This window comes from Coregonus clupeaformis, chromosome 24 (genome assembly GCF_020615455.1).
Source record: "Coregonus clupeaformis isolate EN_2021a chromosome 24, ASM2061545v1, whole genome shotgun sequence".
In the NCBI taxonomy this organism is placed as follows: domain Eukaryota; kingdom Metazoa; phylum Chordata; class Actinopteri; order Salmoniformes; family Salmonidae; genus Coregonus; species Coregonus clupeaformis.
The window spans coordinates 47,653,247-47,668,285 of record NC_059215.1 but is presented as its reverse complement, the minus strand read 5'-3'; the positions used below and the strand labels follow the sequence as shown (position 1 = coordinate 47,668,285).

General features: G+C 42.6%; 1 protein-coding gene across 7 annotated transcripts in view; it reads left to right on the top strand.

The window, feature by feature from the left end:
- rerea (arginine-glutamic acid dipeptide (RE) repeats a) overlaps window positions 1–15,039 on the top strand; it is a 252,759-nt gene that overhangs the window by 172,070 nt on the left and 65,650 nt on the right. For all 7 annotated transcript variants that reach the window (XM_045207289.1, XM_045207290.1, XM_045207288.1 and 4 more), the window contains 4 exons: window positions 9,999–10,047; window positions 10,410–10,543; window positions 11,210–11,309; window positions 14,428–14,526. In XM_045207289.1, coding sequence (XP_045063224.1) covers window positions 9,999–10,047; window positions 10,410–10,543; window positions 11,210–11,309; window positions 14,428–14,526 — 382 coding nt within the window. The remainder of the gene's footprint in view (window positions 1–9,998; window positions 10,048–10,409; window positions 10,544–11,209; window positions 11,310–14,427; window positions 14,527–15,039) is intronic.

Here is a 15,039-nt window from a genome sequence, read left to right as displayed (position 1 = left end):
TTGATCGGGTTCAAGTCCGGGCTCTGGCTGGGCCACTCAAGGACATTCAGAGACTTGTCCCGAAGCCACTCCTGTGTTTGTCTTGGCTGTGTGATTAGGGTCATTGTCCTGTTGGAAGGTGAATCTTCGCCCCAGCCTGAGGTGCTGAGCGCTCTGGAGCAGGTTTTCATCAAGGATCTCTCTGTACTTTGCTCCATTCATCTTTCCCTCGATCCTGACTAGTCTCCCAGTCCCTGCCACTGAAAAACATCCCCACAGCATGATGCTGCCACCATGCTTCACCGTAGGGATGGTGCCAGATACTGGTTCAGACCATGAGGTCTCTAACCACCACATATACTGGTTTAGACCATTCATGAGGCCAGGTTTCCTCCAGACGTGACGCTTGGCATTCAGGCCAAATAGTTGAATCTTGGTTTCATCAGACCAAATAATCTTGTTTCTCATGGTCTGAGAGTCCTTTAGGTGCCTTTTGGCAAACTCCAAGCGGGCTGTCATGTGCCTTTTACTGAGGAGTGGCTTCCGTCTGGCCACACTACCATAAAGGCCTGATTGGTGGAGTGCTGCAGAGATGGTTGTCCCTCTGGAAGGTTCTCCCATCTCCACAGAGGAACGCTGGAGCGCTGAGAGTGACCATTGGGTTTTTGGTCACCTCCCTGACCAAGGCCCTTCTCCCCCGATTGCTCAGTTTGGCCGGGTGGCCAACTCTAGGAAGAGTCTTGGTGGTTCCAAACTTCTTCCATTGAAGAATGATGGAGGCCACTATGTTCTTGGGGACCTTCAATGCTGCAGACATTTTTTGGTACCTTTCCCCAGATCTGTGCCTCGACACAATCCTGTCTCGGAGCTCTACGGACAATTCCATCAACCTCATGGCTTGGTTTTGCTCTGACATGCAATGTCAACTGTGGGACCTTATATAGACAGGTGTGAGCCTTTCCAAATCATGTCTAATCAATTGAATTTACCACAGATGGACTCCAATCAAGTTGTAGAAACATCTCAAGGATGATCAATGGAAACAGGATGCACCTGAGCTCAATTTCGAGTCTCATAGCAAAGGGTATGAATACTTATGTAAATAAGGTATTCATGTTTTTTTTTATACATTTGTAAAAAATTCTAAAAACCTGTTTTCACTTTGTCATTATGGGGTATTGTGTGTAGATTGATAAGGGAAAACATTTATTTAAATACATTTTAGAATAAGGCTGTAACGTAACAAAATGTGGAAAAAGGGAATGGGTCTGAATACTTTCCCAATGCACTGTATAATGATAAACTATAGGCTACATAACTATAAAACATTGGTGAGCATCCACACTAGAGGAAAGTTTATCGTTCTACAGTCCTACCCCTGTCAATCAACTGATCAACGCATCCTACGGCACGCTACCTATAATCATAAGGTGGTAACACAAGACCATTCATGAGGTCTCTAACCCACAGATACTGGTTCAGACCGATCATGAGGTCTCTAACCCACAGATACTGGTTCAGACCAATCATGAGGTCTCTAACCCACAGATACTGGTTCAGACCGATCATGAGGTCTCTAACCCACAGATACTGGTTCAGACCATTCATGAGGTCTGTAACCCACAGATACTGGTTCAGACCATTCATGAGGTCTCTAACCCACATATACTGGTTCAGACCATTCATGAGGTCTCTAACCCACAGATACTGGTTCAGAACATGAGGTCTCTAACCCACAGATACTGGTTCAGACCATTCATGAGGTCTCTAACCCACAGATACTGGTTTAGACCATTCATGAGGTCTCTAACCCACAGATACTGGTTCAGACCATTAATGAGGTCTCTAACCCACAGATACTGGTTCAGACCATTCATGAGGTCTCTAACCCACATATACTGGTTCAGACCATTAATGAGGTCTCTAACCCACATATACTGGTTCAGACCATTCATGAGGTCTCTAACCCACAGATACTGGTTCAGACCATTCATGAGGTCTCTAACCCACAGATACTGGTTCAGACCATTCATGAGGTCTCTAACCCACAGATACTGGTTCAGACCATTCATGAGGTCTCTAACCCACAGATACTGGTTCAGACCATTCATGAGGTCTCTAACCCACAGATACTGGTTCAGACCATTCATGAGGTCTCTAACCCACAGATACTGGTTCAGACCATTCATGAGGTCTCTAACCCACAGATACTGGTTCAGACCGTTCATGAGGTCTCTAACCCACAGATACTGGTTCAGACCATTCATGAGGTCTCTAACCCACAGATACTGGTTCAGACCATTCATGAGGTCTCTAACCCACAGATACTGGTTCAGACCATTCATGAGGTCTCTAACCCACAGATACTGGTTCAGACCATGAGGTCTCTAACCCACAGATACTGGTTCAGACCATTCATAAGGTCTCTAACCCACAGATACTGGTTCAGACCATGAGGTCTCTAACCCACAGATACTGGTTCAGACCATTCATGAGGTCTCTAACCCACATAGACTGGTTCAGACCATTCATGAGGTCTCTAACCCACAGATACTGGTTCAGACCATTCATGAGGTCTCTAACCCACAGATACTGGTTCAGACCATTCATGAGGTCTCTAACCCACATATACTGGTTCAGACCATTCATGAGGTCTCTAACCCACAGATACTGGTTCAGAACATGAGGTCTCTAACCCACAGATACTGGTTCAGACCATTCATGAGGTCTCTAACCCACAGATACTGGTTTAGACCATTCATGAGGTCTCTAACCCACAGATACTGGTTCAGACCATTAATGAGGTCTCTAACCCACAGATACTGGTTCAGACCATTCATGAGGTCTCTAACCCACATATACTGGTTCAGACCATTAATGAGGTCTCTAACCCACATATACTGGTTCAGACCATTCATGAGGTCTCTAACCCACAGATACTGGTTCAGACCATTCATGAGGTCTCTAACCCACAGATACTGGTTCAGACCATTCATGAGGTCTCTAACCCACAGATACTGGTTCAGACCATTCATGAGGTCTCTAACCCACAGATACTGGTTCAGACCATTCATGAGGTCTCTAACCCACAGATACTGGTTCAGACCATTCATGAGGTCTCTAACCCACAGATACTGGTTCAGACCGTTCATGAGGTCTCTAACCCACAGATACTGGTTCAGACCATTCATGAGGTCTCTAACCCACAGATACTGGTTCAGACCATTCATGAGGTCTCTAACCCACAGATACTGGTTCAGACCATTCATGAGGTCTCTAACCCACAGATACTGGCTCAGACCATGAGGTCTCTAACCCACAGATACTGGTTCAGACCATTCATAAGGTCTCTAACCCACAGATACTGGTTCAGACCATGAGGTCTCTAACCCACAGATACTGGTTCAGACCATTCATGAGGTCTCTAACCCACAGATACTGGTTCAGACCATTCATGAGGTCTCTAACCCACATAGACTGGTTCAGACCATTCATGAGGTCTCTAACCCACAGATACTGGTTCAGACCATTCATGAGGTCTCTAACCCACATATACTGGTTCAGACCATTCATGAGGTCTCTAACCCACAGATACTGGTTCAGACCATGAGGTCTCTAACCCACAGATACTGGTTCAGACCATTCATGAGGTCTCTAACCCACATAGACTGGTTCAGACCATTCATGAGGTCTCTAACCCACAGATACTGGTTCAGACCGTTCATGAGGTCTCTAACCCACAGATACTGGTTCAGACCATTCATGAGGTCTCTAACCCACAGATACTGGTTCAGACCATTCATGAGGTCTCTAACCCACAGATACTTGTTCAGACCATTCAGTGCTTTCAGGGTGTGTTCATTGTCATAGTGACAACTGCTAATAATACTTCAATGTACATGTAGGCCTGATGAAAAATAATAAAGTAACTCGTATTTAAATGTAGCAATTCAACAACAAATGCTTTTTACTGAGTTACAGTTCACATAAGGAAATAAGGCAATTGAATAAATTAATTACGCCCTAATCTATGGATTTCACATGACTGGACAATGGGTGCAGCCATAGGTAGGCCTGGGAGGGCATAGGCCCACGTACCCACTGGGGAGCCAGGCCCAGCCCATCAGAATGAGTTTTTTCCCCACTAAAGGGCTTTATTGCAGACAGAAATACTCCTCAGCTTTTCCTGGGATTTCACGAGAAGATGAATGGCCTATTGTGGAGAGGCTTGCCTATGACCTAGGGGTAGGAACCATTTTCCTGGAGTTCCACAGGTACGGCAGGATTTTGTTCCAAATAGGCACCAGACCAGACCAACTGAGCTAATTGATCAGTTCAATGATTGCTTAAATTCAACACATCTGGTCTTCCAGGTTGGTTAAATCAAAAACAGGACCAGGGTTGACTACCCCTGCTATAGCCTGCTGCTCACGGATACAGCTGGAAGAGAGGGGCTAGTGATGTGTAGCCGAAGTAAGAAGCTTAAACATTAGCTAGATGTTAGGCTATTCATTAGCTAAATATAAGGGCTATAGGTTAAATATTTACCTGTCAAAGTGCAAGAAGAAGAAGAAGAAAAAAAGATTATGAAACGGCAGATCTGTGTGTTCCTTCAAGCTGCACTCTGTTGTCCCTGGGCACGCAAAGCTCCACTATTGATTAGGCCTAAGCCTACGTTTATAGACAAGAACCTTATTCTACCTGGGCTACAGAAACACAGTGCAATGAGGAATGTGTTATTGTTATCAAGTTGAATACACAGTGATTGTGCGTAGGCTGTAAACTGCAGTGATGCAGGCTAATTTGAATAACCGCTCAAACGTCCTGTTTTTGTTTCATGATGAAATGACTGCATAGGCCAACAGTCTAGGCCTGATTACGCAACAACCATTTGAATCAGTTCGCGTCTGTTCTCGACGGTTTAGAAGTTCCTGAAAGGCACATTAGCATCCCACTCCATACGGTGTAGGCCTGTTTTGTCAGGATGTAGCCCGGTGTTAAGATTGGCCTATTGGAAAATATGGGCTTCTCCTTTCCAACTCCCCGCCCGTTCTTAAACTTTAACATTCAGCAAGCAAGAGGAAGCGTGCATCTCTCCTCCTATAGGCTGTTAGGAGGCTAAAGAAATAAGTCAAAATAAGTGTCCAAACAGGCTTTTGTAGTCTGGCTTTTCCTGGGACTCCACAAGATTGAAAAGGAGTAGCCGTGGCAGCGGAGAGACCAGGTGTGTTTATTGCGCAACAGAACAAAGACAGACAGGGTTCAGATGTAGCCTACAGCCTAAGTTAGAAGCGTATGCATATTAGCCCATAATTCAAAAGCTCGATGTTAGGCTTAATGCTGCCGTGAACATATCCAGTCAATTTATAAATAATAAATAAATAAATAATATGCCATTTAGCAGACGCTTTTATCCAAAGCGACTTACAGTCATGCGTGCATACATTTTTGCGTATGGGGTGGTCCCGGGGATCGAACCCACTAACTTGGCGTTACAAGCGCAATGCTCTACCAGCTGAGCTACAGAGGACCACAATTTACACAGTGAAAGGAAAAAAAAAGTTGATCAGATAACGAAATCATAGCCTACACTATGTGCACTCCCGAGGATGCGCCGAGTGCCCTCCTACTAGCTCGAAAAGCTACCCTATCGTTTCAGTTTTTATGGACAAGAAATGTGTCCTACCTAGGCTACAACAAAACACAATGTAATGAAGAATGTTATTATTGTTTTCAAGTGAGTACACAACTCTAGTCTCGGCTGTAAACTGCAGTGAATAACCTGTCGTTTGAATAACCTAGGACTGTCCCCCGACCAAAAAAATAATCTTGGTTGACAGAGAGTCGTCCTGTTTACTTATTTTTCCATATATAGACAGACGCACCCAATGTGTTTGAATAAAATCAACCACATATGCACTGAGCTTGTCTGATAATTTAAGCACGCTGTTTGATTAAATAATTAAGACACACAAATGCCTCAAGGAAGAGCCCGATGGTCACACTGTGTTACAAAACAATCACAGCGAGAGCCTGAGTGACTGGCAAACGTTGGCTCGATCTCCTCCCTACTGCAGTGAAAAGGCACCACATCACAGCAAGTGTTTATTGCGCTGTGCGTTTAATGGGCTGAAGCTGCAACATAATTTCAGCCGTTTTAGTTTCTTGCTTGTTTCTGACTGAAAAGTTATTTTACCGAAATCCCTAATTTTGTTCATGAAAAACATTCCCTTTCCCCTCGACCCTTGCTCTATTCACGTGAAACATGTAAGCATGTGACCCATAGGGCCTGACCTCTAGCCTATCATAATCACATCAACAAATTGGTTATAACAAACTCCGAACACAGGAACAGCAAAATTGATTCGGAGGACGTGAAAAATAAACTCGAAACGGGCGAATGTTTACTGGTTGCTCAGGAGGGAAAGGGGAAGTCAGATCGGTGGAAGACATTTGACTTAGTTGTGGAAACTACTGGATATCAAGAAAAAGGAGGGTATAGGAGCAAGCGTTGTGTGAGTATTTATGTGTGCCAAACAGTTGCTGTTAGATTACAATATTATTTTATCGGACCATTTGGAACAGTGTAAACAACACTAAATAAATAAATGTACCAGAGAGTCTGTTCTAACGAGAAAACAAAATATAAAGTATTTATTACAGAAGACTAAAAGCAGTTGCATGCCTTCATGAATTGCGGTTTATTTATTGTTAAGATTAATTGTAGTTAGAGTATGAAAGAAAAGAAAAGAGTATGAAAATGTATGCACTCACTAACTGTAAGTCGCTCTGGATAAGAGCGTCTGCTAAATGACTAAAATGTACAAATGTAAAGCTCCCTTTTTATTTAATTTTAAAAACTAAAATGCTTGATTGCATTTCAAAGCATGAATGTCTCGTATGCTGTGTGATGGCATGAACAAATTAATGATTGGTTGATACAGTAGGCCATATGTGAGTCGTTTCAGGAAACTAGGCGTATGTCACTACTCCACAGGAGAGCCATTTGAATGTAAAAAATTTTTTGAATAAAAATTCTTTTTTTTGACAGAAATGCCTTCTGGAACATGTGAACTTTCATGTGCCTTAATAACAAACTTGTATGCTATCTGTAAAATTGTTAAATGAAATTACGAGCCTAGTTGGTTAAGCCACAGAAAAAGACAGCAACACTTCCACTAGCCATGATTGGCTGAGATCATTTTGACAAAGTGGTTTCATTTCAATTTAAAGTGTACTGTTAGCTAGTTAGCTAACGTTAGCTGGCTGGCTCGCTAGCTAACGATTCGTGTATGATCTAATTATTCGTATCTGAGCCATTTGCTTGCTAACATTGAACCTGGTTGGTTTGCTACCTGCAGATTCATTCAGGGTAGTAACGTCATGAGTTGGGATTATGGTTCATTGTTTACCTAGCTAGCTAGCTACATGTCTTAACAAAAGACTCCACTATGCAAGTAACCATTTCGGGTGTGTTTGTAAATTCAGTCTGAGTATGACAGAGCGCAGATTAACTGATGAATTTACGAGCGCACAACACCCGTTGAATACGGCCGGTGTCAGTAAACGTCCCCAGCAGCACAGTTAGTCACCAACGCTCTGGATAACATGAAAACAGCCGAACCATCTCTGCTAGGGCGAGTAAAATGGTCAGTGGGGTGTTCTCTCACTGAAGAGCTCTTCTTTGTCTACACCCATTCAGCATCGTTCACACCCTCTTAAGCTTTAGCCCCACCCATCTCGTTTCGCTCTCGGAGCATTCAATGTTAAAAATAAAAAATAAAAAATGTCAAATGTTGTCAAGGCGGTCAGTCTACATATATTGAAATATGGGCCTAAGTAAGTTACGGTATTAAGACTAAACAGGACGTGCTCTTAGGCCTACAGCTCAATGGTGATTATAAAAGGCTACTATACAAAGCCTACTAATGATAACGACATTACATATTATTATAATGATCATAATAATAATTATAATAACAATAAGAAGGAGATCTAGATAAAGGAGGGTCTAGGAGCGAGAGCTGCGTGCATATTATGTGTGACAAACAGGTGCTGTTAGATTACAATATAATTGTTCTGCCTGTTTGGAACAGTGTAAACAACACTAAATAAATGTTAAGTAATACCAGTCTGTTCTAAAAAAATAAAAAAAAATTGTAAAGCCTTTATTACAACATAACAAAGATTGAAAACAGCCGAATCTGTGAGATTGCTTTATCCGACGTTTTGCCGTTGCATGAGGCTTGGTACTCACTGAATCAAACACTAAAACAGGCAACAGAAGCAAGATCTGTCTTATTTGTGTAGCTATATATGGATGGTTTTATAAAGCCAGGCCCATTTAACAGTTAGGCTATTAATTATAGACCTAATTAAGTTGGGGTTTCCTCTCTCCTCAATTTTCTTAGACAATTAGGCTAAAGGCAAGGGCTGTTTCCTCATCTCTGCTGCTGCTGCCTCCGCCACATTGTTCTCGATCCCAATATCCTTGTTAACATTGCTATAATGCTCATGGCAACATAGGGAAAGGTGTCAATTCTGCGGCACACTGAAGATTGTTTCAGAACCGCGGGCAGCGATCGTATCCAATTTTTTGTTATAAAAAATAATATTATATTTATTAGTGTTGCACCGTTTATTTTTTACATAATATAAACGTATACAATTTCAGTATCACGTGTCTTAGAGTGGATGGACTGTGCCGTCCCCGTGGCCTCTGCAATGGATTAGTCCACTGAGACAGACGTGTAGCCGTCAGAGTGATGGGGCCAGGCTTGTGGTTGGATGGCTTTAAAGCTAGCACGGGGGACCTAGCAGTCTCAGGGTTTCAACAAACCCAGTCCAGCCAGCCCTAGCCACAGCCAGCTCAAGTGATGGAGAGTGAGAGAGCGTCTCGGCGTCGCAAATCACTCTTTGACAGTTTCTGGGCCGCCTCAGCCCCGCAGCAACTATCCGATCTAGGGACTAGACCGTATGAAAATCTAAGCGCCGTTACCTAGGCAACGGAAGGGAAAGGAGAGGATAGGGGGGGCTTTTGAAAAGGAACGTCTTGTCATTTTCTTTAATCCACTGCAGCTGGAGGGACATTACTATTATTGTTATTATTATTGTTATTATTAAATTGCTAGGCAGTTGTTGCTATGGTTACCAGCATTTGTACAGCCATTTGGCAGGCAGGCTCTATTTCAATGCAATAGTGTGTATATCCCCCCCCCCCCCTCCTGTAAGTGGGATGCTGTTTTGTTTGTTGCTGAATGTGTCTATAATATCAGCGTTAAGAGGTGTTTCACACATTTTATTGCAAAAAAATATCCTAGAGAAAACACGTTCTCTTTGTGTACAGAAGCATCTCTTCCATAGAAAAATACATCTAAATCTTGAAATATACATTGCAACAAAATCTGCAATATGCCTTTTAAAGCTACGATATGTAACTTTGTGGGCGACCAAATTCCCATAGAAATGTGAGTTATAGAGCTTTACTTTCCCGCTGAAAGCAAGTCTAAGAAGCGGTAGATCGGTTCTACGTGCGCTATTTCTATGCTTCCTGTTCTGAATTTTCCTTTTGACGTCTTTGACGTTCTGTTTTGTACACCAGCTTCAAACAGCTGAAAATGCAATATTTTTGATATTGGAAAATATACTTAATGCCGGTTTAGATGGTACAACGATTCTCCACACTATGACTGCTTGTTTTGTCACATAAACTGAGATTAGGTGAATTATTAGAGTTTTTTGCAACTAGGAAATGGCGGTACAATTTCTGCCCGTCTTTAATTTTTACTAATAAATATTCCCCAGAAACTCTTTGTTGCTGAGGTATTGACATGATTGGTTACCTTGTCCTATAATAAAGACAATATGTCTTATTTTGCTCCAGCCAGACAATGATTACCTCAAGGGAAAGGACCTAGTCAGTTCATTTAACCTGTTTCCAGGTTGCGCTAAGCTAGTTCTGTAACACCATCAGTATGAATTTTCTTTGTTGTGATCTAACAACTTATTCTGTCTACCAGGCGACTAAACAGCACACAGGGAGAGATCAGAGTGGGGCCCAGTCATCAAGTAAGTCGTCTTACACTTATTATTAAAGTAGCTGTCCAGTGTTTACAGATTCCTATCAAAAAATATGACCTGTAATTAATTACAATAGGAGTGAAATTGTAAACGTTTCCCAACATTATCCTATTAGAGATGTATAAACCAGAGTGATTTGTGATATTTGCTCAGACAAGCCACTCTGTTAGATTGCGATGAAAAGGATCTGAAAGCTGATATTTCACAGGCTAGACTTGCGGTGCTATTTGTAGTGTGATTGACACCATCTCTCAATCCCTTTCTCCTCCCTCCTCTTTTCTGTCTCTCCCTCCCTCTCTCCCCCCTCTGTCTTCCCTCTCTCCTCCCTCTCCTCTCTCCTCCCTACTTAGGCCAAGCTTCCCGAGCTGCAGCCCTTCCCTTCCGAGGCCCCGGTGGGCCTGGGTCATGTGACCGAGAATGAGGAGCTGGTGTGGATGCCAGGGGTCAACGACTGTGACCTGCTCATGTACCTCAGGGCTGCAAGGTGAGACACGACCTCTGTCCCTACTCTTTCTGGAAAGATAATCCAATACCGTCTGTCAACTTGCCTCAAGGCTGCTAGGTGAGCTCAGTAGACATGACCCTGCTCCATGTCAGAAGGGAATAGTCCTATACCCGCTTTCCACTGTTTAAAAAATAAATAAATATATATTTTACCTTTATTTAACTAGGCAAGTCAGTTAAGAACAAATTCTTATTTACAATGACGGCCTACACCGGCCAAACCCAGACGACTCTGGGCGAATTGTGCGCCGCCCTATGGGACTCCCAATCACGGCCGGTTGTGATACAGCCTGGAATCGAACCAGGGGGTCTGTAGTGACACCTCAAACACTGAGATGCAGTGCCTTAGACCGCTGCGCCACTCGGGAGCCCAAGTAAGCTGTACTGTGCTGGCCTGGTTACCAGCCACCAAAGTGTTGAACAGGGCCAAGAGTCCTAGAGTGATACATGTATTGGAAGGTTCTTGCTGTATGAAAAATATTAAAAAGACGACTGATCTTACAAAGAATAGCTTTTATATCTGTCTAAGATGACTTGGAAGTTGGAAATGCAGTTGTATTTACTTTCTCTCTGTGACTTGCAATGTAGCTTGTTTTTGATTAGTAGAAGTTTCTTTAAAATGTCCCGTTCTCTGTGTTTTCTCCAGGAGCATGGCCGCCTTCGCTGGGATGTGTGACGGAGGTTCTACAGAAGACGGCTGTCTAGCAGCCTCTCGAGATGACACCACACTCAACGCACTGAACACGGTGAGTAACTACACAACACAAGCCTGCGTCGGTATACCTCTGACAGACTGACAAGAAACAAATCAAAAATACATTTGATAAAGATGCGAGTTACCTTCTCATGTTCAGCAAAACTACACTGAACAGAAATATAAATGCAACATGTAATGTGTTGGTCCCATGTTTCATGAGCTGAAATAAAAGATCCCAGACATTTTCCGTATGCACAAAAAGCTTATTTCTCTCAAATGTGTTTACATCCCTGGTAGTGAGCATTTCTCCTTTGCCAAGATAATCCATCCACCTGACAGGTGTGGCATATCAAGAAGCTGATTAAACAGCATGATCATTACACAGGTGCACCTTGTGCTGGGGACAATAAAAGGCCACTCTAAAATGTGCAGTTTTGTCACACAATACCATGCCACAGATTCCTCAAGTTTTGAGGGAGCGTGGAATTGGCATGCTGACTGCAACGTCGTTTTAGAGAATTTGGCAGTACGTCCAACCGGCCTAATATGGTAGAAATATATATCTAATATGGTAGAACTATAACTAATATGGAAGAACTATAACTAATATGGAAGAACTATAACTAATATGGCAGAACTAGAACTAATATGGTAGAACTAGAACTAATATGGTAGAACTAGAACTAATATGGTAGAACTAGAACTAATATGGCAGAACTAGAACTAATATGGTAGAACGAACTAATACGGTAGAACTATAACTAATACGGTAGAACTATAACTAATATGGTAGAACTAGAACTAATATGGCAGAACTAGAACTAATATGGTAGAACTAGAACTAATATAGTAGGACTAGAACTAATATGGTAGAACTAGAACTAATATGGTAGGACTAGAACTAATATGGTAGGACTAGAACTAATATGGTAGGACTAGAACTAATATGGTAGGACTAGAACTAATATGGTAGAACTAGAACTAAGATGGTAGAACTAGAACTAATATGGTAGAACTAGAACTAATACGGTAGAACTAGAACTAATATGGTAGAAATATAACAAATATGGCAGAACTAGAACTAATATGGTAGAACAAATATGGCAGAACTAGAGACCCAGGTTAGTAGCACTTCCTCTGCTTCATCATAAAGAAGAAACCAGGCGTCTGACACTTCCGATGTATCATGCTTGATCAGAGCTTTGACCCTTGCTTTCAAAATGAATCTAGACCAGAGGAAGCAAAGAATTAACTGAAATCATCCTAAACAGTGTATTTATATTCAGACTCTATAAACCAGAGAATGACCATCGCTAGCAGGTCACTGTCTCTCCTCCCTAAACTCAATTTGCTATCCCAATGTGGCAGAGTTTGTATCTCTGTGATGACTGTTTTAAGTAGAGCTTGATATCTCCTTAGACGTTTAACAAATCAAGAAAATTGAATCAAAAATGCTACTTGTTTGTGCATGCATATCTACACTAAACAAAAATATAAATGCAAAATGCAACAATGTCAAAGATTTTACTGAGTTACAGTTCATAAGGAAATCAGTCAATTGAAATAAATCCATTAGGCCCTAATCTATGCATTTCACATTACTGGGAATACAGATATGCATCTGTTGGTCACAGATACTTTTTTTTTAAAGGTAGGGGCGTGGATCAGAAAACCAGTCAGTATCTGGTGTGAGCACCATTTGCCTCATGCAGCGTGACACATCTCCTTCGTATAGAGTTGATCAGGCTGTTGATTGTGGCCTGTGGAATGTTGTCCCACTCCTCTTCAATGGCTGTGCGAAGTTGCTGGATATTGGCGGGAACTGGAACACGCTGTCGTACACGTTGATCCAGAGCATCCCAAACATGTTCAGTGGGTGACATGTCTGGTGAGTACACAGGCCATGGAAGAACTGGGACAATTTTCACTTTCCAGGAATTTTGTACAGATCCTTGCGTCATGGGGCCGTGCATTATCATGCTGAAACATGAGGTGATGGATTTGGATGAATGGCACGACAATGGGCCTCAGGATCTCGTCATGGTATCTTTGTGCATTCAAATTGCCATCGATAAAATGCAATTGTGTTCGTGCCATCGATAAAATGCAATTGTGTTCGTTGTCCGTAGCTTATGCCTGCCTATACCATAACCCCACCGCCACCATGGGGTACTCTGTTCACAACGTTGATGTCAACAAACGTCTTGCCCACACGACGCCATACACGCTGTCTGCCATCTGCCCGGTACAGTTGAAACCGGTATTCATCCGTGAAGAGCACACTGCTCCAGCCTGCCAGTGGCCATCGAAGGTGAGCATTTGCCCACTGAAGTCGGTTACGACGCCAAACTGCAGTCAGGTCAAGACCCTGGTGAGAGCGACGAGCACGCAGATGAGCTTCCCTGAGACGGTTTCTGGAAGTTTGTGCAGAAATTCTTCGGTTGTGCAAACCCACAGTTTCATCAGCTGTCCGGGCGGCAGGTCTCACGATCCCGCTGGTGAAGAAGCCGGATGTGGAGGTCCTGGGCTGGCGTGGTTACACATGGTCTGCGGTTGTGAGGCCGGTTGGACAAACTGACAAATTCTCTAAAGCGACGTTGGAGGTGGCTTATGGTAGACAAATGAACATTAAATTCTCTGGCAACAGCTCTGGTGGACATTCCTGCAGTCAGCATAGCAATTGCACGCTCCCTCAAAACTTGACATCTGTGGCATTGTGTTGTGTGACAAAACTGCACATTTTAGAGAGGCCTTTTATTGTCCCTAACACAAGGTGCACCTGTGTAATGATCATGCTGTTTAATCAGCTTCTTGATATGCCACACCTGTCAGGTGGATGGATTATCTTGGCAAAGGAGAAATGCTCACTAACAGGGATGTAAACACATTTGTGCACAACATTTTAGAGAAACAAGCTTAATGTGATTATAGAACATTTCTGGTATCTTTTATTTCAGCTCATGAATCATGGGACCAAAACTTTACATGTTGCGTTTATATTTTTGTTCAGTGTACTGTGCCCAACAGTCATAGTTTATAGATACGTCAATGCCTTATTTCCTGCATGTTACAATAAATGTTTACTATATATAAAAAGTATACATCAAATTTTTTTTTTTTTTCAAACACTGAATATTGACCTGAAGTGTTGGTTTGCTCACCCCCAGCTTCACGAGAGCAGTTATGATGCAGGCAAGGCCCTACAGCGCCTGGTCAAGAAGCCTGTTCCCAAACTCATAGAGAAGTGCTGGTCAGAAGACGAAGTGGTAAGACACTTATTATTATATTATTTGACAACATTTGACAACATTTCACCTTTAACTTCCAGAGAGGACATGTTTACATCAGAGCTGGGTTCAAATAATATTTATTTTTATTTCAAGCTGCGCTTGATTGCGCTTGCCTGGCTCAGTGGACACAAAACCGTTGAATGGACCGTATTGTTCCAATGTTACAGTGGCTTATTATGGGTTACTGTGGTTATCTTTAGATGGAGCTGTTGAGATGGGTTGTAGAGCTGCTGGTTGGGACCTCTGAGGGAAAAAAAAGAGAAAAAAGCCCTCATTAGATTTGGGTTCAGTCCCCTTCTCATCGTATTCTGTCCCCTCCAAGTCTTAAGAGCAGCTGCATCCTGTTTATCGCTTGTGGAATAAATCTTCAGTGTGGAAGAGGTGTGTGTGAGAGAGGAGGAAGAGGGAAATGATTGAGGGCCTGTATTGTTGGCCTCCATTTGAATTTAGATTCCCATTTCAGGCAGCTGTGGCTAGGAGGGTCTGGTA